This window comes from Hypanus sabinus, chromosome 19 (genome assembly GCF_030144855.1).
Source record: "Hypanus sabinus isolate sHypSab1 chromosome 19, sHypSab1.hap1, whole genome shotgun sequence".
Classification (NCBI taxonomy): Eukaryota; Metazoa; Chordata; class Chondrichthyes; order Myliobatiformes; family Dasyatidae; genus Hypanus; species Hypanus sabinus.
Genome location: NC_082724.1, coordinates 76009670 through 76035563, shown reverse-complemented (window position 1 = coordinate 76035563; position 25894 = coordinate 76009670). Strand labels below are relative to the sequence as shown.

Genomic DNA, 25894 nt, shown 5'->3' with positions numbered 1-25894 from the left:
AGCGGAATTAGGAGTGAGTATCTTTACCCAGCTAACTTGAAACTCCTGGAGTAGAGCCAATAGCAATAGAAGATTTATTGATACTAAAGAGACAATATCGGCAGAGACCAGTGTCCAAAATCTGTATTGTGTAGTCTGCAAAATTTTACCAGGAGATTTGGCCAAGTTTTTATTCAAGTTTGTGAAATGACTTTCTGTGGATGATAAACTATTTCATTCCAACAAACCAAAACAAAAGATGGCGAGCCATCCAAGCTGAAGAACCAGTGTGGTGATGAAATGTGGAACGATGCAAAGGATTTGATATGGTTGGATGCATGTTATTTTCATTCGAATAATCTGAATATGATTTTCTGCAAGAACTGATTATCTTTGCAAAGACTTTGATAACTTACTGAGTAAGATTTACTTTGTTTAAGAGTTGTGATGTTGGAGAATTGCTGTGAAAAGAGTTAAACTGTGTATATATAATTTTTGAATTTGAATTTAAACTTGTAGATATACTGCCTGGAACTGAAACTGAAGTTAACTATAATACTTGAGAATAGAAATTATATTTGGTTTTCTAATTAACTATGGATAAGTAAAAAGGAAAGTTTAGTCTGTAAACTTTTAAATAGGGAATAACACTAGATCTAATTAGTTAGATCAGAGTAATAAAGGAATCTCACCGATTCTAATTAAAAAGGAACTTGTGGTTTGATATCTTTTGGAACACAAGGAGAATGTTTGAATTTTAAATTGTTCTTGCTCATGTAAATATTTTGTGCATATTGTTCCTTTCTTATAAACAAGACTTATCTCCAGAAATGTGTGGTTTCTATTCACTGCCTCCTTCCAATGCCTGGATTCTTCTGATGGCCTGCTAGTACCGAGTGTAATTTCATATTCTCAAAGAGTGCATTGACTAGTCACACATGATAAGATCAGTGTAACACAGGTCTTACATAAAATTTGGCGAGCCAGCCAGGAGGTAGTGTGTTAGATAGCCAGAAGCATACTGATATACAAAGCACTAAAAGAATTTTATTGTTCAAACTGACTTGTTCAATTAAGATCTACAGTGAAAGAAAATTGAAGTCATAGAGGAAAAGGGTGTCAACATTCCAAATGCTGTTTTAGTGAATGGCATAACAGGAACAGAACAAGATGAGGGAATACTGGACTTTCTAAAAGAATATGGTTCAGTTGCCAGAGTTATTTATCTAACTAACCCCAGTGCAGAATTTCCCAAGTCCCTCATAGTACAATACCATTTTGACTCTGCAATGCAAGATCTCCAGCCCTTGCTACCATACACTCAAAAGGCAAGTGGTGACCAAAATGTTTCCTACCATGTAGTTACTTTAGCCAGTGTTTACACTCAGAAAGTTGGAAAAGACACCACTCAAGCCTACCTTGGGGAGTTAAAGACCTTAGAGAAGTGCAGAGGGAAAGATTATAATGAAATCTTGAGAGAGTTGTTAACCCAGATCAGCCAAACCCTTACTGTTGTAGGAGGGATACAGTCACTGTTGAAACTGCTGAAGATGTACACGATAAGACCAGCACTCTTCAATTCAGAGCAGACACCACTGCTACTAACCAGCCAGAAACAGCTCTAGCTGCTGCTCAGGATAACTCAATCCCAGAAATACAAACTAATAGAGTTGCAGTGGAGCCATACCTCTTTCTCAGTGATCTAAACCCTCCCAATATTCAGAGAGTCATAGTCGAGCACTCCGTGTGCAGTAATGACTTGAAATCCACCAGTACAGCTCTGACCTGATTCTGGAAGAACACCACATCCACCTAATGAGGCGGGTTATGAGACGGTGTTCTGGTGTTGAACTGCTCTTGCAAGACCCAAGTGCTTCTGATCTTCATAGAACACGGAAAATATATGAAAGTATTCTTCCCCCAGCTTCTGACATCATCAAGTCAATAAGCCCTGGAATTTCACCAGTACTTACATACAACTCCTAGATTCAGCTTTTGCTGCCATGGAAGATAGTGATGAATTATTCATCCAATTCATGAACACAGTACAGAACACGGGTGAAAAACCGTCTGCCTACCTACAGTGACTACTAGTAGCATTGACACAGACTGTAAAGTTGTGGAGGTGCAGAAACTGAGACTAACAAGCATCTCTTAAGGCAGTTTTGTAGAGAATGTTGGGGATTTTGGGTGTACCAACAAAGTGTAACATTGAATCAATCTTATTGATGAAACACTGTTCAAACATTGACCTCAACCAAAACACCTGGAATTTAGAGAAGCTGTTCGGAATCATCTCCAGGAATTACTAAACACAGGAATGATCAGAGAGTCTGAATCTCCTTTCTCTTCTCCGATTCTTGTGGTGAGAAGAAAGAATGGGGATGTCCATTTTGTGTATCGAAATTTCAGAAGTTAAATCAACGATTAAAGATGCCTATGCACTCCCAAGGCTTGGAGACACTTTTATGGCCTTGACCAGTTCCAAATGTTTTTCAGTCCTTGACCTAAAATCTGGTTATACCAGATAGAGGTTGAAGAAGCTCCGACAAGCTTAAAACCACCTTGGAGTGTCCTCTTGGGTTCTATGAATTCAATAGGATGTTACAGGGAATTCCAAACACGCCAAGCACATTTCAGTGACTCTATGGAGAAATGCAAAGCTGATATGAACCTGAAGGAAGTCCTTGACAACATCATTGTGTTCTCTAAAGACTTGGATAAGCATGAGGAAGGACTGATGAGAGTCCTGAACCAACTCAGAGAGTATGGACAAGCTAGCTTCAGAAAAATGTGTTTTTGCACAGATGTCAGTCAAATATCTCAGACATACAGCATCTCATCAAGGAGTTCAAATTGGCTCTGATAAGATTAATGTGGTCAAAACCTGGCCAATTTCCAGAAATTTGAAGGGATTGAAGTTCTTCCTTGGATTTTTTGGATGTTACTGCTGCTTTATCAAGGACTGTTCTCAAGAAGTTAAGACACTCCATGATTTGACATCGGGATACCCACCTACCAGAAAGAACTCCAAGGTGAAGGAAGGTAGCCAGTATCATCATCCGAAAGATCCATTTGCAGGCTGTTGTACTACCACATGTCAAGAAGCATTCAACCTCATCATAAAGGAACTTACATCTGCTCCAGTGTTGGCGCTTGCTAACCTTCAGCTGCCTTCTACCAGGAACAGGACAGGCACCTTAGGGTCATCGTCTATGCCAGTAGGAGCTCTCCCATAGCAAACCATGATATCCTGCTCATAAATCAGAGTTCCAAGCCCTAAAATGGGCACAGTGAAAAATTTCATGATTACGCTGGACAACAAAGATTTTGCTTCCTGAATACCTTTAGGCATATCTTATGAATTTTGGGCTACTGATCATGAAAATTACCATGAAATTTCCCTATCACGCACCATTTTAAAAATAAACTTATGTTTATTATTTCAATTCATAATACAAGTCAATTAAAATATTATCTACAGTGTAAGCTGGAAAGTTTCCTATCTTGTCCAGGTATGCTTGGGCATGCTTAGGCGGTGCAGCTGCTGCATGGCAGGACAGGTTTTAGTGATAATTATTGGGTTCAGGACTGTAAGGATGGAATTTGCTATCACCCGGCACAAAAATTTCTATGAAGGATTTTGATATTTGAGACAGATGTTTCCCAGAATAACTGATGCCAAGATTAAGGAAAGCATTTTTTTCAGTCCACAAATCAAACAGGTCATCAATGACAGGCAGTTTGAAGAATTTCTAGTGGGACCGGAGAAAATCACATGGAAGGCATTCAAGGAAGTTGTTGAAATTTTTCTTTGGCATCTACAGAGCACCAAACTACATGCAGCTGGTTGAAAGCATGCTTCAAGCATATATAACCATGAAATGCAACATGTCACTAAAGATTCATTTTCTGCATTCCCATTTAGACTTCTTCCCTGAAAATCTTGGTGCTGTTAGTGATGAGCACGGTGAAAGGTTTCACCAGGACATTGTGGTCATGGAAAAAAGATACCAGGGCAACTGGAATCCATCAATGCTGGCGAATTATTGTTGGACACTTAAGTGAGAAGCTTCAGACACCAAGTACAAATGAAATTCATTAACAAAATATTTTTAACTTAGTTGAACTATTGCAAAGCATTAGCACCATTATGCAATTAAGCACATTACATACAATAAAAGTTAATTTGTTGTTCCTCTAAATTCCTGTGTGATACAAGTACGGTCGGCCCTCCTTATCCGTGAATTCAACCAACCGCGAAAACCCAGGAGTGCTCTTCCAGCCCTTGTTGTTCGAGCATATACAAACATTTTTTCTTGTCATTATTCCCTAAACAATGCAGTATAACAACAATTTTACATAGCATTTACATTGTATTGGGTATTATAAGTAATCTAGAGATTATTTAAAGTATACGGGAGAATGTGCGTGGGTAATCGTGCATTGGAATCGAAAAAAATTCTTAAGTTCTCTTACTAAGTAAATCAGAAAAGGTACGTCCGGTACTACTTAGCGTCAGTCAAACATTTGCCTTAGTATATATTTTACCTTTCTATGCATATAAAACGTATGTTTCAGCGCCGGGCTTGGGAATGGAAATTCCCGAGTTCGATCCAGTGACAGACCGCTTTCGAGCGCGCTCTCCACCGTGCCGGGTTGATGTGGAGGATCAAAAACCCAAAACCCAATAATTAAACCACTGTGTTGCTTAGTAATAATTGTAACTTTCATCGGGGCAGGACCTTTCTCACTTTATCCTTTAAAATTGTTCTGATCGTTGACTGCCGTAGCCTAACGCTTTTCCAATGAATGATGGTGTTTCACCTCTTTCCGATCGCTTTATTATTTCCACTTTATTTTCAATCGTGATTGTGATTATTTTTGAGAGCAGAAACACTGCGGATTTAGAGCTTGACTGCTGGGTCCTAACGTCCACCGCACTGAGACAAGTTAAATAAGGGATGGGGTTCCACTGGGTCCTAAGATCCACCACATTGAGACAGGTTGAATAAAGGACTTGAGCATCTGCGTTTTTTGGTATCCATGAGGGGTCCCAGAACCAATCCCTCACGGATAAGGAGGGCCAACTATATTCTGAAATTATATTTGTGTTCATCTTCAAGCAGTCCATCATAAACAAAAAAATTCTGAGGAAACAACACTTTTGAAAGTATTTGTTGTCCAGTGTTATCTTTATGGGAGTTCATTTACTGTAGTTCATTTAACCCCCTGAATTATGTACCTTCCACTGAATGCAACTAGTTACAGATGCTAGCTGCCCTGTAAACCGATAATTTTGAGATGCAAAATAGATCCATAAACCTGAACCAGGATACTGACGGGTTGTCCCGACGACCACATGGAGAACTATCAGATGATTTCTTACCCCAGAAAGATTGGGAACGCATCATGAAGTTTACTGAAAGTCATCTGCTGAACTCAGGTGATGCAGGTAAAGTTACCGTTGACATTGTGCAAGCTACATGCGAGAGTTGTCTTCAAACAGAAGCTGCGGCAAATGCTGCCATTGCATATGCTCAATCTTTAATGATGCATTCAAGTGCTATTCCTGACAGTTACGCACAAGAAGATCAGTCTGTGGGATTCCCAGTCATTTCTCAACTCTCTGATGGTGAGATTACAGATTCCCAATTAGCAGATCCTTGTATTAGGGAAGTCATCAAGCAGATGGAAGCTGGAGAAAAACCATCCTCTTCAGTGAGAAACACAATCCCCAGACTACCCTACCTTCTCAGAGAATGGGATCGTCTAGAGCTAGAAGACGGAATTCTCCACAGAAAAATATTAACTGGAGATAAAGCATACCAGCTTGTTCTTCCTGAAAAGTTTCAATCTGAGGTACTTAAGAGTCTTCACAATGACTTTTGTCACATGGGTATTGATTTAGTCAGATAGCCAATTCTATTGGCTCAAGATGGCTGCTGATGTAGAAAATAAGATTAAAACATGCAGTTGATGTTTAAAAAGAAAGACCTTGCCTGAGAAAGGTACTCCATTAGTGAATATTGTGACTACCCAACCCTTGCAGCTAGTCTGCATGGACTTTCTTACATCAGAACTCGATCAAAGTAACACAAAAGATGTGTTGGTAATAACTGATCATTTCACTACATATGCTTTGGCTATTCCTACACCCAGCAAAAAGGCAAGACAATTGCAAATGGTAGCATTTTGTCTTGCATTATGGTTATCACAAGTGCCTATACAGTGACTAGAGGCCTTACTTTGAATCCCACTTGATTAAAGAATTGTGTGAGATAAATGGAATTCAAAAAGTCGGAACTACACTATGTCATCCCAGAGGAAACCCTGTTGAGAGGTTTAGCATATGTTGAGAACCCTGAAGTCGAAAGATAAAAGTCGCTGGCAAGAATTTGTGAAAGCTCTAGTCCATGCTTATAATTGTACTAGGAACAAGACGACTGGCTTTAGTCCATATGAACTGATGTTCAGATGACAACCCAGACTTCCAGCTGACTTAGTTTTCAGACTACCCTTGAAAGACTAACATGGTGAATCACATTCTCAGTATGTACAACATTTGAAATCTCATCTTGAGGAAAGCTTCAAGATAGCTATGGGGAACTCAGAGAAAAAGGCAGACCAAAACAAGACCAGATACGATAAACAGGTGGCAGCTTCAGAGATGAGAAAAGGAGACTGAGTGTTAGTAAGGAATGTGTGTCTATGAGGTAAAAACAAACTTGGCAATAAATGGGAAGAAATGGTCTATGTAGCGGTGAGCAAGCTGTTTACAAGATAAGTCCTGAGAACCATTCTGGGCCCACACAAACTTTATAGAGGGATCTATTGCTCCCTTGTGGATTTATTCCTTCTGAAGACAATGAAAAACTTTCTCCTGTCTCTGTTCGCAAGTATGCAACTTGTAGTACTAAGAATGAACAATCGGTTGCAGAGGAAGAAATTCCAATTGACTCTGAAGAGAACGAAGATGAGGTTTATTACCTCAGACCAAGACTTGACATTGTATAAGAACCTCCTAAGAGTCGAGAAGCTTGTGAACAGTTACACAGACAAAATGTGGGCTCCACCCCAAGCCCAAACCAGCCATTTACAACCACTCCGGTGGTAGTCTCAGTGCTGGAATCCCAATGAAATACCAGTTACTTACCTGAAGAAGAGGAATCCACTGTAGAAAGTAACTTACCTATCAGTCCTGAAGAAAACCCAATGGAAGACACAACAAGTGAGGAAATACATAATCAGTGTATCCTACCTGGTAGGAGAAGCCTGGAAACTTCGTCAATCCCAAATGATTTTGAGATTCAACAAGAAAAAGAGACACAGGATGAAGTATTGACTAGAAAAGACATAACAAATGAAAATTCCCACCAAGGAAGGTCTGAACTCAGGAGGTGTTCTAAACACAGAGAAAATCTTAGAACTAGTAGAGTGTACAGAATGTTTAAACTTTGAATTGTTCCTGCTCATGTAAATATTATGTATATATGGTTCTTTTCTTATAAACAAAACTTATTTCCAGAAGTGTGTGGTTTCTATTCACTGCCTCCTTTCGATACCTGGATTTTTCTGATGGCCTACTAGCACCTGGTGTAATTTGATTTTCTCAAAGAGTGCGGCGACTAGTCACAGATGATAAGACCGATGCAACACAGGTGTTTTATTAATTTGCAAGTTGAGTCTGTGGTGAGGAAGACAAGTGCAATGTTAGCATTCATTTCAAGAGGACTGAATATAAGGGCAAGGATGTAATGTTGGGGCTTTATAAAGCACTGGTGAGGCCTCACTTGTACCGTTGTGAGCACCTTTGGGCCCTTTATCTTAGAAAGGATGTGCTGAAACTGGAGAGGGTTCAAAGGAGGTTCACGTAAATGATTCCAGGATCAAATGGCTTGTCATATGAAGGGCGTTTGATGGCTCTGGGCCTGTATTCACTGGAACTTAGAAGAATAAGATGTGACCTAATTGAAACTTATCAAATGGTGAAAGGCTTTGATAGAGTGGATTCGGAGAGGACAGTTCCTATGGTGGAAGTGTCTGAGATCAGCATCAAAATAGAGATGTGCCCTTTTAGATTGGAGATGAGGAAGAATTTCTTGAGCCTGAGAATGGTGAATCTGTTGAATTCATTGCCACCAATAGCTGTGGAGGCCAAGTCTTTAAGTATGTTGAAGGCAGAGGTTGATAGATTCTTGACTGGTCAGGGCATGAAGAGACACAGGGAAAATATAAGAGACTGGGGCTGAGAGGAAAAATGGATCAGGCATCATGATCAAATAGCACAGCAGATTTGATGGGCCAAATGGCCTAATTCTGCTGCTAATGATCTGATTGATTAGTGGGTGGGAGTAGGATTTAGGCTAAAACATAAATAATGGGATCTCAGTGTGACTCTGCAATGCATAAGCTCAGTTGCCCTGTTCATAACAATGGTTGTTCATGGGACAATGCAGTCAAATGTTCTGGATGTTCTCCAATAATTTGGATTTGGTGAATATTATGCTTCACCACATTTAAAATCACCTGACTTTAAAATAATAAGCATTACTCAATCTATTGTGCATCCATTTCAAGATAGCACAAAAATCATATTTCAGATCCAGCTGTAACCTGATTAGAATCAACCTTTATTAGAAAGCAACAAAGTTTTTCTTCACTGAGAGCCTTACAATGGATTCCCAATTTATGCTACTGTTCTTCTATAATGTGTGTATCCTGAAGCAGTTGATGACATGTCTACCCAGATATTGCAATAGGCTTTGTAAGAATTACTCTACAACTTGGGGTTTGGAGAGTGCAATGCATGGGGTAACTAATTTCACAGAACTCGTATGACAATTAGTAACAGGAAATTCATTGGGCTGGTTGAAGGCTCAATTTCTGCATGCCTGCATCGAAATCTGTGTCTGAATTTGGGTCTGTGGAGGCTGGAGGCTGAAGAACACGGATGGTCTTGGGATGAGAGGATATATGCGTGCGTAGGAGTGAGGAAACGGGGTTTATTTTTGCAGCCGTTGCTTTGTAGCTTGTTCTGTTTTGTTGTTTTGTATTGTTCTGCCAAACATTGCTGCCAGAATGTGTGGCAAAGCCTGCAGGCTGCCCTCAGCACACCTTTAGGTTGTGATAGTTGTTAACACAAATGACACATTTCACTGTAGGTTTAAAGTACACATGATAAATAAATGTGAATGTTGAATCCACATTCAACAAGGCAGTGTGCTTTGTACAGACCTCAGGACAAGATGGAAAGTTTCATCTCAAAGTGATAATTTTCTTAGTATTTTGGAACAATAGATCCTGTCCTCTTCACAGCAATCGGAGTTACATAGCCTAGGAGCGTTTGTGTACCTCTAATGAGCATTGTGATTACATCTACCATTCTCCAACAACACTGCAGCTGGAGAACTCTCAAGCACAGATGTCAAAAAAACAAGCTATACCTGCAGTAAGTTAAAAACAGATCAAAGCTAAGCTCTAGCAGATTGCTATTCTATAATCACTTCTACCCAAAGATTTCTGTGATACTATTTAAAGAATATGTTTACCTGCCTCAATCCCATGTTGAGCAAACAACATAGAAAATGAGGAGAGTCAAGGATAAAACAACCCCAAACTCTCTGCTTTTCAGTGAAGCTTCTAGTGAGGTCAAATGAGATTTTACAAGATGAGTCTTGTATTTTAATTATATTTTGTTACAGCCTCGGCCATTTCATATCCACTGTTCTTTTTTTATTTTTAAATGAAGTAATGTTAGATTTGCAACAACTATTAGACTTGACGAGGGTTGTACAAATAGCAAAAGAAATATATGACCAATACAGTCCTTTTTTTGGTAGTGATAGTCAAGCTTCCACAACAGTAGGATGCCCTGCTATTTTTTGGAAGCATTCCAAATGGCATTATGCGCATTTGAGAAGTTAAGTCGGTCCATATTTACAATCTCATCTACAAAAAGCAGCTCTGAAATTTAGATAAGATGCCTGGAGTTAGGCTAGAACCTGTCTCCTTGTTTTAGAGGCAAGTATTAAACCAACTCATATTGGATGACATAATAAACAATTTATATAACCAACATAGATATTTCATTTCTGTCTAATATTTCATTATACACATATATGTTGTAAGGGATTTCTGAAATGAATTTTAAAAGATTTTTCCATCACATCTTCAATTCCAGGTGCATAGTTTAATATAATAAAGAGCATAGTACTTGTACTTGCGAATTTGTGAATAATTCATATTTTTGACCTCGTTGTAACAGAAGTACAAGATGCTGTGTATAGGGGTGTTACAATATGATCAGAAGGTTACATTGTGTATAACTGACTGGGTTTTGAAGTTGGTGTTCCCTTAATATTCAGGACATGTTAACACACTTGCAGTGGCAGGATAGTATTTGGGATTGAGACACTCATTGATCTCATCGTAACCTAAAGAACAGAGTTCCATAAATTGCCAAACTGATTGGTGCACATGGCTTTTTATGGATGACAATATTTTATTGATATCTTGTGTGTGCTTGTTGTCTTATATGTACCATGGTGTGTGTGACTGTTGATACTGTGATTTGCACCTTGGCCCCAGAGGGACACTGTTTCATTTGGCTGTGTTCATGTGTGGTTGAATAACTTTAACTTGAACTCCAAGGCAGGCTGTATTCTTCAATGGGGATTGGAGGCAGCTTGCAGACTCAATCACATCACAGGTTGGAACATCCTGAAGCAGTCCTAACCCATTTCTATTTTTTTTATTTTTTTTAAAGTATAATAGATTCTTACCTTCTGTTGTCCATTATAAGATACGAAACAGCATTAAGAGAAGAAATAGAATGTTAGTATATTGATAAAACTACAATATTTGAATGATGTCACAGTGATGAACTGTACAGCAAGGAAGGTTGGTGTACTGAGAATCTATATATATCAGTAAAGCAACAACACATATGGTAAAAACTGCAGTAAATTTTCCAAAAAGGAGTAGCATAATTTTTTTCTTAAAATATAGTTATACATAAGTAATGTATATAAAATTATAGAACAATATGGTCTTTAGTATTAACATGCATATTACCCATCCAATTATATATTGACTATAATTGTTAATTGCTGTGTTATTTCAGATATAATGGAGTAGGATGGAACTTTTCAGCCACAAGAACAGATTGGATAGGTTGGGTTTGTGTTCCTTGGAACAGAAACAGCTAAGCAGGTCATAGTTGCTCCATAGGAAAGTTACAAGAGATGTAAATCAGGAAAAAAGATTTACAGGGGTCTTGAAAAATTTTTCACCCAGAGGATGGTTGAAATCTGGAACACACTGTCTGAGGCAGATTCTCATTTGAGAATTATTTTTATAAACACTTAAAACACCATGGCATGCAAGACAATGGCTAGTTACTGGAAATGGGGTTAAAAAAAGATCGTTACTTGATGACTGGCATGGATATAATGGGATGATGGACCTGTTTCTGTCTCATTAAGCTTTATGAGTATAATAATTACATCTTTACCTAACAATAAGATGATTGTGAAATGACCAGCAGATGACTGTGAAATGAAATGGAAAGGAGGAACAAAACTAGGGTAACACATTAACAGAACAATGTCCAATCAGTCAGAGAAGCTGTGCAAGTGTGGATATCAATGGTTAATAAATAGTGGGCCCAAATATAATCTAGTCCTAATTTTTTTAACTGAATTTCATCATCAGGCCAGATTCTAATTTATTCTTTTTTTTTAACACTGGGTACATTAGGTCAATATCATGGCTCTTATTATAATATTTAAACAATCAATTGCAAGAGAAAATAATCTGTTTTTGGGGTGTTTAACCCCAAGGAGAGTAGAATAAATTGTCATAGATTTCACCACTTTCCCCCTGCAACCTCGAATCAGCTGGATGCACTTCAGAAGAAGGTATTACATAGATTGGATTAAGAGTGAAGCAGGCTCAGCTGGAGCACTTGTGCACATTTTTATTTAAAGCAGAGGTTAATAGGTTTTTGATCAGTCAGGGCATCAAAGTTATGGGATGAAGACAGGAGAATGAGTTTGAAAGGGATAATAAATAAGACTATAAGACCATACAGTATAGGAGCAGAAGTAGACCATTCAGCCTACCGAGTCTGCTCGGCCATTCAATCATGGGCTGATCCAATTTTTCCAGAAGAATTCTGCTTTCTGCCCACACCCTTTGATGCCCTGGCCAACCAAGAACCTATCTATCTCTGCCTTAAATACACCCAATGACTTGGCCTCCACAGCTGCTCTTGGCAACAAATTCCACAGATTTACCACCCTCTGGCTAAAGTAATTTCTCCGCATCTCTGTTCTAAATGAACATCCTTCAATCCTGAAGTTGTGCCCTCTTGTCTTGGACTCCCCTACCATGGGAAATAACTTTGCCATATCTCATCTGTTGAGGCCTTTAACATTTGAAATGTTAAACCCCCTATGAGAACCGCCTCTTTCTCCTGAACTCCAGGGAATACAACCCAAGAGCTGCCAGACGTTCCTCATATGGTAACCCTTTCATTCCTGGAATCATTCTCGTGGATCTTCTCTGAACCCTTTCCAAAGTCAGTATATTCTTTCTAAAAAAGGAGCCCGAAACTGCACACAATACTGTGTGGTCACGAGTGCCTTATAGAGCCTCAACATCACACCCCTGCTCTTATATTCTGCACCTCTAGAAATGAATGCCAACATTGCATTCACCTTCTTCACCACCGACTCAACCTGGAGGTTAATCTTTAGGGTATCCTGCACAAGGACTCCCAAGTACCCTTGCATCTCTACATTTTGAATTCTCTCCCCATCTAAATAATAGTCTGCCCGTTCATTTCTTCCACCAAAGTGCATGACCGTACATTTTCCAACATTGTATTTCATTTGCCACTTCTTTGCCCATTCCCCTAAACTATCTAAGTCTCTCTGCAGGCTCTCTGTTTCCTCAACACTACCCGCTCCTCCACCTATCTTTGACAATTTTAGCCACAAATCCATTAATCCTATAGCCCTAATCATTGGCATACATCGTAAAAAGCAGTGGTCCCAACACAGACCCCTGTGGAACCGGCAGCCAGCAAGAATAGGATCCCTTTATTCCCACTCTCTGTTTTCTGCCGATCAACCAATACTCCACACATGCTAGTAACTCCCCTGTAGTTCCATGGGCTCTTACATTACTAAGCAGCCTCACGTCAAAGGACTTCTGAAAATCCAAGAACAGCACATCCACTGTATCTCCTTTGCCTACCCTGCTTGTAATTGCCTCAAAAAATTGCAATAGGTTAGTCGAGCAGGATCTTCTTTTCAGGAAACCATGCTGGCTTTGGCCTATCTTGTCACGTACTTTCAAGTATTCCATAATCTCATCCCTAACTATTGATTCCAACAACTTTCCAACCATTACTGATAGGCTAAGAGGTCTATAATTTCCTTTCTGCTGCCTTCCACCCTTCTTAAATAGCAGAGTAACATTTGCATTTTCCAACCATCTGGTACAATGCCAGGATCTATCAATTCTTTAAAGATCATTGTTAATTCCTCTGCAATCTTTCCAGCTGCTTCCTTCAGAACGCAAGGGTGCATTCCAACAGATTCAGGAGATTTATCCACCTTCAGACCATAAAGCTTCCTGAGCAACTTCTCAGTTGTAATTTTCACTGCACATACTTCACTTCCCTGACACTCTTGAATGCCCGGTACACTGTGGATGTCTTCCACTGTGAAGACGGATGCAAAATACACATTCAGTTCCTCTGCCATCTCTGCATTTCTCACTACGATACCACGTCATTTTCTATTGGTCCTATATCTACTGTCAATTCTCTTTTACCCTTTATATACTTAAAAAAGCGTTTAGTATCTTCTTTGATATTAAGTCACCAGCTTCCTTTCATAATTCATCTTTTCCTTCCTAATGACCTGCTTAGTTTCCCTTGGCAAGTTTGTAAAAGCTTCCCAATCCTCTCTCTTCCCACTAGGTTTGGCTCCCTTGTATGTCCTCTCTTTTACTTTTACTTTGGCTCTGACTTCACTTGTCAGCCACGATAGTGTCCTTCCTCCACTGGAAAATTTCATCTTATTTGGAATATACCTGTCTTGCACTTCCCTCATTGTTCACAGAAACTCCAGCCATTGCAGCTCTACTGTTCTTCCTGCTAGTGTCTCTTTCCAATCAACCTTAGCCAGTTCCCCTCTCATGCCATTGTAATTACCTTTATTCCACTGAAATACTGACACATTGCAACTTAGCTTCTCCTTCTCAAATTTCAAAGTGAACTCAGTCATAGTGTGATCACTTTTCCCTCAGGGTTCTTTAACCTTAAGCTCTCTTATCACCTCCGGATCATTGCATAATACCCAATTCAGCAAAGCTGATTCCATAGTGGGCTCAGCAACAAGCTAATCAGAATCAGGTTTATTATCACCAGCATGTGACATGATATTTGTTAACTTAGCAGCAGCAGCAGTTCAATTCAATATATAATCCAGCAAAGAGAAAAAATAAATAAATTAAAAATAAAAATAATAATAAATAAACAAGTAAATCAATTATTTATATTGAATAGTTTTTTAAAATGTGCAAAAACAGAAATACTGTATATTTTAAAAAGGGTGTGGAAGTGTCCAAAGATTCTACGTCCATTTAGGAATCGGATGGCAGAGGGGAAGAAGCTGTTCCTGAATTGCTGACTGTGTGCCTTTAGGCTTCTGTACCTCCTGCCTGATGGTAACAGTGAGAAAAGGACATGCCCTGCGTGCTGGAGGTCCTTCATAATGGATACTGCCTTTCTCAGACACTGCTCCCTAAACATGTCCTGGGTACTTTGTAGGCTAAGTACCCAAGATGGAGCTGACTAGATTTACAACCTTCTGCAGCTTCTTTCGGTCCTGTGCAATAGCCCCTCCATACCAGACAGTGATACAGCCTGTCAGAATGCTCTCCACGGTACAACTATAGAATTTTTTGAGTGTATTTGTTGATACGCCAAATCTCTTCAAACTCCTAATAAAGTATAGCGACTGTCTTGCCTTCTTTATAACTACATTGATATGTTGGGACCTGGTTAGATCCTCAGAGATCCTCAGAGATCTTGACAGCCAGGAACCTGAAGCTGATCACTCTCTCTACTTCTGATCCCTCTATGAGGATTGGTTGTCTTCCTTCATCTTACTGTTCCTGAAGTCCATAATCAGCTCTTTCATCTTACTGACATTGAGTGCCAGGTTGTTGCTGCAGCACCATTCCTCTAGTTGGCATATCTCATCCTGTATGCCCTCTCGTCACCACCTGAGATTCTACCAACAATGGTTGTATCGTCAGCAAATTTATAGATGGTATTTGAGTGATGCCTAGCCACATAGTCATGTGTATACAGACAGTAGAGTAGTGGGCTAAGCACACAACCCTGAGGTGCATCAGTGTTGATCGTCAGTGAGGAGTCTAAAAGGCTATCCATTAGACATTCTACAAATTCTCTCTATTGAGGTCCAGTACTGGCCTGGTAATCCCAATCCACATTAATGTTAAAATCCCCAATGATTATCATGACATTGCCCTTCTGACTTGCCTTTTTATCTCTTGTTGTTATTTGTAATCTACATCCTGGCTGCTGTTTGGAGGCCGGAATACAATTGCTATCAGGGTCCTTTTACCCTGGCCATTTCTTAACTCAACCCAGAGAGACTCTACACCTTCTGATCCTATGTCATCCCTTTCTGATCAGCCATGATGGAATGGTGGAGCAGACTCAACGGTCTGAATGGCCTACTTTTGCTCCTTTGTATGACTTGTCTGACTTAACAAGCAACTGATCAGCTAGTCTAGTGGTACTGATCTTCTTTTGGTCTGAATGTCTGAGTCATTGACTCATTTACACTTTGAACAATCAAGCAACTTTACTGAAAATGCTGATGGCTAACAGGGCCTTCTACCTCAGCAGTCTGGCCTGGACTGAAAGCCAACTTCTGGCAGTTAAAGCACGTTCATTGAAGCCAATCAATCATCTAACTATGAGCAGAGAGATCACTTCATAGGCTCTAATGCATTAGTCTTGTTGTTACCACCTAAATATGTTGGCTTTCCTTATAGAGAGCATACCTGAGCTGAAAAAATGACTGCAAAGTTGAGCAGAATATACAAACCATGTTTGCCATTAGGTGTAATATGTATTTATTTTTCTTTCTAGTTGGCCAACCCATCCATCTAAAAACACCTTTGACCCCTTTGAGATTAAAGCATTAGGATAAGAACCGTTAGGATAGAAAACAGCTTCTTCTCCCAGGCCACAAGACTACTGAACTCGCTGCCGCATCCAGGTCTCATCATGCATGAAGTATCAGTGAAGCATTATACTGATTTCATATATGCATCTTATTATTTGTTAATTTATTTATGCTAATATTACTTTATGAGATATGTGTGTGTTAAATGTACTGTGTTGTGCACCTTGGTCCAGAGGAACGTTGCTTTGTTTGGTCCTATGCATTGTATGGTTGAATGACAATAAACTGAACTTGAACTTGGACATTGAAGAACTCTGTCCAAAGGTATTTGCAGGGCCCAAAGTTTGGATAGCAGGATGCGGTGAGCCACAGTCCTTCTCCTTGTCCTACAAAGGTAGAAAAGGTGGAGCTGAATGTTCCGACTCAGTTACGTCACACTGAGGGTACATTTTACATCATTGTTTTTAGGAGGACCCCATGTGTCCATGACCCATGTGTCTTGCTCGGGAAGTGCAAAGTATAAACTCCTATGTGTGCTGGCTGAGGTTTCCATTCAAAAATAAATGAGCAAAATGCCACAGAGAATGAGTCCATGATCATTAAAATGTTCTTCAAATTGTTTCACTTTAACATAAAATACAAAGGAACACTGACATTAAGGGTTCTAGTTGCGGAAGTCATTAAAACCAGTGAACAAATGCACAATAAAATCATAAACTCGTGAAATGCTGGTGATTACCTCAAGAGAGCTGTTCAACCAAGAGATGAAACTGATGTTTAAGTTACAGAAATCTCTGATTAGATCCCATTTGGAGCAAGATATCATATTTGAAGTTGAATTGAATTGACTTTATTTTTTACATCCTTCACACACATGAGGAGTAAAAATTTTTGTTATGTCTCTGTCTAAATGTGCAATCGTAGTAATTTATAAATATTTATAATAAATACAACAGTCAATGTAATATAGGGGACACTCAAATCAGTGTGAGTTCATCAGTCTGATGGCCTGGTGGAAGAAGCTGTCCCGGAGCCTGGTGGCTTTTATGCTGTTTCCTGGATGGTAGCAGCTGGAATAGATTGCGGCTGGGATGGTTTGGCTCGGGTCCCCAATGATCCCACAGGCCCTTTTTACACACTCATCCTTGTAGATGTCCTGAATCATGGGAAGTTCACAACTACAGATGTGCTGGGCTGTCCGCACTGCTCTCTGCAGAGTCCTGCGATTGAGGGGGGTACAGTTTCCATACCAGGCAGTGACCTGGAGGCAGATGTATGAAACTAGAGCGTATGTAACTCATATTTCCCAAAATTTCTCAAATTGGCCATCCAGGGATTAAGAGATAAATTATGAAGAGAGGTTGTATGCACTGTGATTTAACTAGAGTGTTCTAGAATGAACTCATAGGCAGATAGTGAGGAATTTCCTCTGGTGGGGCATTCATATTAAGAGGGCCTGACCTTCAACAGAACAAGCTTATTGATGAGTGACATCAGAAAATACTTCTTCATATTGTCAGGCCTGAAGATTCAGGCTCCACCCAGCTAACAGGAGTCACCTGCCGCTTGTTGCCGACTTATCATCTGCAGACCATTTCAACCCAGCTCTCAAGCACAATCCTTGTTCACTCGTACAAACTGGCCAGCCTTCAGTTTATTTGATGCCTTGTTGTGGGAAGTATTTTTTCTCATTTGTTTTGCAGTTTAAAGTTATCACTCACTGTGTAATCATCTCTGCTGTTCTGATTTTGGGTCAGTCCTCCTCTGCCACATACAAATGTGATGTAAATCCATAGCACTCTCTTGTTCAGTATTACGCAAATAAAAGGCTTAAATTGAGAATTTTGCTGGATTGGAATATTATGGGTTATGGAAACAAAGTACAAGGCAGATGGGATGAGTTAAGGTATAGATCAACCTCGATCTAAACGAATGACTGAAGAAGTGCAAGAGTTTGAACAGCTTTGCTTCCATTCCTTTGTTGGCCCCAGTAGTTGTTTATTTTCAGTACATTGACCCTTCTATATAAAACACTAAATAATACTGAAATAAAATCAGACAAGGAATTGACTGAATACTCTACCCAATACACCATTCCCTTCACACCCCAGCCACCACTACTTTATCATTTTCTGTCAGTCACCTTCTGTACAGACACTCCTGTCCCCAGCATCACTTTATGGACATAGGATCATTGTATACAAGCTAGGTTATGTATTCATATTTATTGTGTTATTTTTACTATTGTATTTTAAGTCATTGTGTTTTTTTTTCTGCTGTATTGGATCCAGAGTAACAATTACTGTCCTTTACACTTATGCACTAGAAATGATATTAAACAATCTTGAGTCTTGAATGTGGCTCAGAAACAGGACTTTGAGCTTGTCCAGTTCCTCTCAATCATCAAACACCTATTTACCCTAATCCTACCCTAATCCCATTTTTATTTCCCTCAATCCCATCCCCCCTTTTTAGGATTTGCCTACCAATACACCAGGGGAAATGTACAGGGCCCAGTTACCAAACAACCCACATGTTTTGCCACTAGAGAACCCAGTGAAAATGAACATGGTCACAGATAGAACATGAAACTCCACAAAGACAGTACTGAGGGTGGTCAAGATTGACTGAAACTACGAGACAGTAGCTCTGGTAGTTGTGCCACCCCTATCATACAGAGTGAAGGGGTAGTGTGTAGTGATGTGACACAAGCTGAGCTTGGTGTAATGTGCCAGTCTGCACCAACTCCATGACTGGTGTGTGAAGGTGATCAGTAGTTGTTATGGCTCTTTGCCTGGGTTTCGACTAAGCTGTGAATTCCACTGTAGTGTGCAGTACATCTCCCATGATGACTGAAACTATTTACAGCACAGCTATGAAGGATTTTACTAAATCCTAATTTTACTAAATCCCACACTAAAAGGATTTTCATACTCACATGCTTTGAAATGTTTGTGCTCCTTGAGTCAACACTGTACCTGCAAATATAAGAAAGCAACCAGTCTGATTAGAAGTGAAACATCCATAACCACAAGGATAACATTCGAAGCAAAGACAACTTGCCTTACCTTACTGTGTTCAGGCGATATATTTGTGGTCTCATTTAATTTTATGATGCCTGCATTTATTGCTCAGTCAAAAATCTGCAACTAACTTATGATGTTTAAATGCGAAAAATGAACAAGAGCAGAATTAGGCCATTTGGCCCATTGTCTGCCACAGAAGCCTGTGGAGGCCAAGTCATTGAGTATATATAAAGCAGGGGTTGATAGGTTTTTGACTAGTCAGGATGTCAAAGGTTATGGAGAATGGAATTAAGAGGGATAATAAATCAGCAATGATAGAATGGTGGAGCAGATTCAGTGTGCTGAATGGTCTAATTCTGCTCCTATGGCTTCTGGTTTTATGCTGTTTTGGTCTCCCTGCTAAGTGTAAAGATTTCAATGTATTGATCCTGACACCAATCACCATTTTGTTCCATGACAGGTAAATCTAGGATTACAGGCATGAATTGTGGCTTCCCTCAACATTGCTTGCAGTCTGCTTATCTGGAGGGTGTTTTTCAGGCCAGGATAGTGTTACCACCCTTTGCTATATTTGCACCAGATCTTTCCTAACACCGTGCACCTCTACAGAGTCAGAAATTCCACTTCTTTCTCCTCTTTGTTGGATCAGACTGTTAATTCTTAGGTTAGACTGCTTAATTGATATTTTCTTTGCAGTTCAAAAGTTAATTATTTGTTTGTATTTTAAGTAGTTCTAATATTCAAGTTTAATATGCCTCAAGTGGCAATACAAAAGTTCAGACTATATTATTATCGAAGTATGTATACTATAAAGAACCGTGAGATTTGTCTCCTTACAGGCTGCCACAAAACAAAGAAACCCATTAGAACCTATTAGAAAAGACTGCCAAACCCCCAATGTACAGAAAAAAAAACAAATTATTCAAACATTTTACGAATTAATGAGAAGAAGTCCGCAGCCATGAAGCCAGTCACAGCAGCGATCCAGGAGCCTGTTAGTTGCAGGCCACCGCCTCGGTCCAGTGCAGAGATGAAAGCTCCGGAAGTTCCTTTGTTGTACATTTCTTGAATACATGCATTCTCAGTGGTTAACTTGGTACTGCAGCATTCAAGTAATAGCTTTCTAATTGGGTTAATTGCTTTCTATAGATTTGAATAGAATTTTATTATCTCTGTGGTATGAAACAAGCTACTCATTGTTAGGTGGCGTCTTTAATCTTAGTTTTCTCCTCACTAGTAGATCCCTATCATTATCTATTCAACTTTTCTCTGTTTACTAATTCTCAATAAAACAACTGCAAAGCAGCAAGTTTTGTGCTTCTTTACAGACAGACAGACATACTTTATTGATCCCGAGGGAAATTGGGTTTCGTTACAGCTGCACCAACCAAGAATAGTGTAGAAATATAGCAATATAAAACCATAAATAATTAAATAATAATAAGTTAATATGCCAAGTGGAAATAAGCCCAGGACCAGTCTATTGGCTCAGGGAGTCTGACACTCCAAGGGAGGAGTTGTAAAGTTTGATGGCCACAGGTAGGAATGACTTCCTATGATGCTCAGTGTTACATCTCGGTGGAATGAGTCTCTGGCTGAATGTACTCCTGTGCCTAACCAGTACTTTATGGAGTGGATGGGAGTCATTGCCCAAGATGGTGTGCAACTTGGACAGCATCCTCTTTTCAGACACCACCGTCAGAGAGTCCAGTTCCACCCCCACAACATCACTGGCCTTACGAATGAGTTTGTTGATTCTGTTGGTGTCTGCTACCCTCAGCCTGCTGCCCCAGCACACAACAGCAAACATGATAGCACTGGCCACTACAGTCTCATAGAACATCCTCAGCATCATCCGGCAGATGTTAAAGAACCTCAGTCTCCTCAGGAAATAGAGACAGCTCTGACCCTTCTTGTAGACAGCCTCAGTGTTCTTTGACCAGTCCAGTTTCTTGTCCATTCATATCCCCAGGTATTTGTAATCCTCCACCATGTCCACACTGACCCCTTGGATGAAAACAGGGGTCACCGGTGCCTTAGCCCTCCTCAGGTCCACCACCAGCTCCTTAGTCTTTTTCACATTAAGCTGCAGATGATTCTGCTCACACCATGTGACAAAGTTTCCCACCGTAGTCCTGTACTCAGCCTCATCTCCCTTGCTGATGCATCCAAGTATGGCAGAGTCATCAGAAAACTTCTGAAGATGGCAAGACTCTGTGTTGTAGTTGAAGTCCGAGGTGTAGATGGTGAAGAGAAAGGGAGACAGGACAGTCCCCTGTGGAGCCCCAGTGTTGCTGACCACTCTGTCTGACACACAGTGTTGCAAGCGCACGTACTGTGGTCTGCCAGTCAGGCAATCAATAATCCATGATGCCAGGGAAGCATCCACCTGCATCACTGTCAGCTTCTCACCCAGCAGAGCAGGGCGGATAGTGTTGAACGCACTGGAGAAGTCAAAAAACGTGTCCTTCACAGTGCTCGCTGGCTTGTCCAGGTGGGCATTGATACGGTTCAGCAGGTAGACGATGGCATCCTCAACTCCTAGTTGGGGCTGATAGGCAAACTGGAGATGGTCTAAGTGTGGCCTAACCATAGGCCGGAGCTTCTCTAGAACGAGTCTCTCCAGGGTCTTCATGATGTGGGAGGTCAATGCCACCGGTCTGTAGTCAATGGAGCCACTGGGGCGCGGCGTCTTCAGTACCAGAACGAGGCAGGATGTCTTCCACATCACAGGAACCCTCTGGAGACTCAGGCTCAGCTTGAAGACATGGTGAAGTACTCCACATAGCTGGGGGGCACAGGCTTTGAGCACCCTGGGGCTGACACCATCCGGGCTTGCAGCCTTGCTTGGGTGGGGACGTTTCAGCTGTCTTCTCATCTGTTCAGCTGTTTTCTAAATTGATTTCTGATTTACCTCTGACATCCCCCCCCCCCCATACTTTTCCCTTAACATTTTAAAGTTATGCTCCACTGTATTGGCTATTTCCTCCCTGGGAAAAAGTCTGGCTGTCAATGCCTTTTATCATCTTGTACACCTCTAACAAATTATCTCTCATCCTCTTTTGCTCCAAAGAGAAAAGCCCTTCATATACTTCAAAGCTATGTATCTCAAGATCCATCTATTTGGCACACCTCAATATCTCACGCTGCCTTATTGGCCTTTCCTTCAACTGTCATGATTTCCATCTTTCACTCTCCACTCAACCAGTGTCATTTTAGCACACGCTGCTGATTTCTTCAACACCGTCAACTGAATAACTAATTTCTGCATTGTCTACAAAGTTCATAATTATGGGACCTCCATTTAGACAGAGCAGGATGAATGGAGGAAATGATATATTGATTCTGTGAGATGAAATAAAGTTAGCTCATTAGAGTGTATAATGAAGGACTGAGTGACTGAACACTTCAAAAATTTTCAGCTAATTGAAATAAGGCAGATTGATTGGAAGTTGCCGGACATCGAATTTTTTGAAGAGTTTAGCTAACAGCAGGCAGGAGAATTTCCATTGTGGGTGAGATACGTGGTTTTAATACCTTTCATCAGAAGGCTGACTGCTGAAGCTCAAGGAAAATAATTGACCTGGTTGAGAATTAGACTGAGCAACAGGTGACAGTGGGTTGGGTTGATGGGCAGCCTTTCTCATTGGTAGGATGACATTTGTGGCATCCTGTAGAGATTTGCAGTAGTACATCAACGATTCTCTACATTTATATACAAAAAAAAAGTTGAGACTAAAAATCCGATATCCAAGTATTACGATCAGACAAAGATATAGCATTATAAGCAATATCACAAAAAGGCACACATTAAGAAAATGGACTAAACTGGGTCAAGTAGATTTCTACAGAGAAAATGCAGCATCCATTTTAGATCTAAAATAGAACAATATTTTCTAAGTGTAAAGAAGCAGAAGTTAGTGGGGGTCCACAGTCTCATTGAAAGGTGAGATAGATTAAGTTGCTAAACAGTCTGTATCTCTTTTGATGTTGCTAAGTATCATAGTGATGGGGTTACTTTGCAGGAAGAGAGCATGGATAGAAAGGACAGAATGGCCTCCTATTATCAAAGTTAAGGGACCCAGATACATAAGTAGAAATAAAGGAGGAGTGACTGCAGATGCTGGAATTTGGAACAAAAATGAAACTGCTGGAGGAACTCCTTCTTGACCTAAAGGATCAACTGTCCATTTCCCTCCACAGATGTCACCTGGCCTGCTGGTTTCCTCCTTTGATTTGTTGAGTCAAATAAGTATGCTGTTGCTCTGTACAAAAGTTTTATCTGTCAATAATTAAGTTAACTGTACAGAAACCATGAAATTTTGAATATGCATATCATGTGAAAAAGGAGACACTGCTTTCTCTCTTATTAGGGAGAGACAGAGCCTGTGGTATGTCAAATGCCAGGTGAACAATATCGTCTTTGGCTCTACTGCAAATCTGTGTCTTTACTGTTGCTTTGCTCATGCTTGAGAACTCGGTGGTGGGTGCCAATGCTTCTTTTTGCTGGTGAGGGAGGGGGGTTATTGCTGCCTACGTGTGGGAGAGATGGGAGCTGGGGGAGGAGTTTGGGGTTCTAACATTTGACTGCCATTCATTCTTTGGGGAAAGCCTCTGTTTTTGTGGATGGTTGGGAAGAAAAAGCATTTCAGGATGTATGTTGTATACATTTCTCTGACATTAAATTGTATCTTTGAACCTACCTTTGAACCTTTGATTGTTGAAGATACATGAACATAAGTTAAAACACCTTTTAATTTTGATTTATCTAGGTATTTTCTACCATAACCAGCTCAGAAAATCACGGGCTAACCTTATTTTTGCCAAAATGATATCATCTAATCTGCACTCTTTCAAAAGATGCCACAGATGATGTGTCTTATCACTCACAGCAGATACGTTTCAGAAACATCAGGTTTGCTGACAAACATTTATTCTCAAACTTAAAACAGCATCTGGAAGAATGAAGCTGGAAAACAAACCAATTGATTTTCTTTGCAAATCTTTTTAATAAGCAACGCACAAATGTTTTTCAGAAAAGGGATTAAAAGCTTTATCTAAACCTATTATAATGTTGCATTATAATCCCTAGCTAAGTTATAATTGGCTTGCTGTTGTATCAGGTCAAAACTACAATAAACTGCTTTAGTCAAAGTGTCTGATCATTGTAATCACAAAACTATTTGCCAGTAATAAGAAGCTTCAGGATGGGGGCTCATCTGAATAATGAATTAAAATGAAGGCAATTTGTAACTGAACTTGATTGATGACCCACACCCTTTATGTTGTGGGAGGTTTGAATGATTTTAGTTTACCATTGAGAAATGAATAGGAGATGAGCTACGTAAGTAACAGAAACTGCCAGATGAGTAAAGATTTAAAGATTGGTTCTATTTGTCACATGTACATTGAAACATACAATGAAATTTTCTGTCACTAACCAATACTGCCCAATGATGTGCTGGGGTCAGCCCTCACGTGTTGCCATGTTACACTTCCAGTGCCAACACAGTATGCCCACAACTAAAATAAACCCAACCCATATGCTTTTGAGGAAAGCAAAGGACCCGGAGAAAACACGCATGGTCACGGGGAGAAAGTACAAACTCCTTACAGCAAGTAGCAGGAATTAAACCCAAGTAGCTGCCACTGTAAAGTCTTACACTAATCATGACCCTACTACTACTGTAATTTACAGTTCCAGTTTCCAAATCCCCCTTTCACAAAAGAGGGAATTTACGAGGTCTAAATGCAAGACAGCTTCTCAGTGAAAAGCCATGAAACTCAGTGCCAGATATTAACACTGAGTACATCTCTAAGAGCTGCAGATAAATTCTTTCCAACAATTGTGGCATTTCAACCTTGAACAACTGTGAGAATTTCATATTGGTCTATTTGGGGCCGAATGTTCAACTGATCTATTCTGAGTCATACAACTAGAAACCAATTCAGAAAAAAAATCCTTTTTTCTGAAGATTTTTCTTTTTTTTTGTAATTTCTTTTTTTATTGAAATTCATCAAACAAACATTTCCATAAGATGTATTTCAGACATTGTACATATATATCATATAATCATATATATCACAAAATCTCCACAAAGTATTTATCTGGCGTATACACTTATAGAGAAGAGTGGAAAGAAAAAACAAGCAAAAGGAAAGAACAATGTACAAGTAAGGAATGATTTTTTTTTACAACAGATTCATTGATTTGTGAGAATAAAATCAGGCCTATGAGGCGTTACGTAGTTAAACCATTTTTTCCAGTATGGATCAAATTGTTCCAGCTTATGATTAACAGATGCTGTTATCTTCTCCATTTTGTAAAAGTCCATTGTAATTTTTTCATTGTATTTCTGTCCTGACAAAGGATAACTCATTAGCCACGGAGAATGTATATTTGGAGAATAACCTCTACACATAGAAATCCACTATACACTAACCATGAATAATATCTAATTTATTCAATCATGTCCCAGTATCCTAGTTAGGCCCCATTTGTTCACATTCCACATAATTCCAATAACCACTAAGATAACATTTGTAAGGTTGATTTCAACTCATGAGATTCAATGATAACTTATGCACAATGTTCTGGACAAATTATCGTTTTAGTTTGTTGTGGTAAACTGGTGCTGAGTCACAGCTACA

At 39.8% G+C, this 25894-nt stretch overlaps 1 protein-coding gene across 1 annotated transcript in view; it reads right to left on the bottom strand.

Moving 5' to 3' along the window:
- Positions 1-25894, bottom strand: part of LOC132378073 (copine-9-like) — a 643860-nt gene that overhangs the window by 366661 nt on the left and 251305 nt on the right. Inside the window, exon 5 of the mRNA XM_059944788.1 lies at positions 19156-19195. Within this exon, the coding sequence (XP_059800771.1) occupies positions 19156-19195 (40 nt within the window). The remainder of the gene's footprint in view (positions 1-19155; positions 19196-25894) is intronic.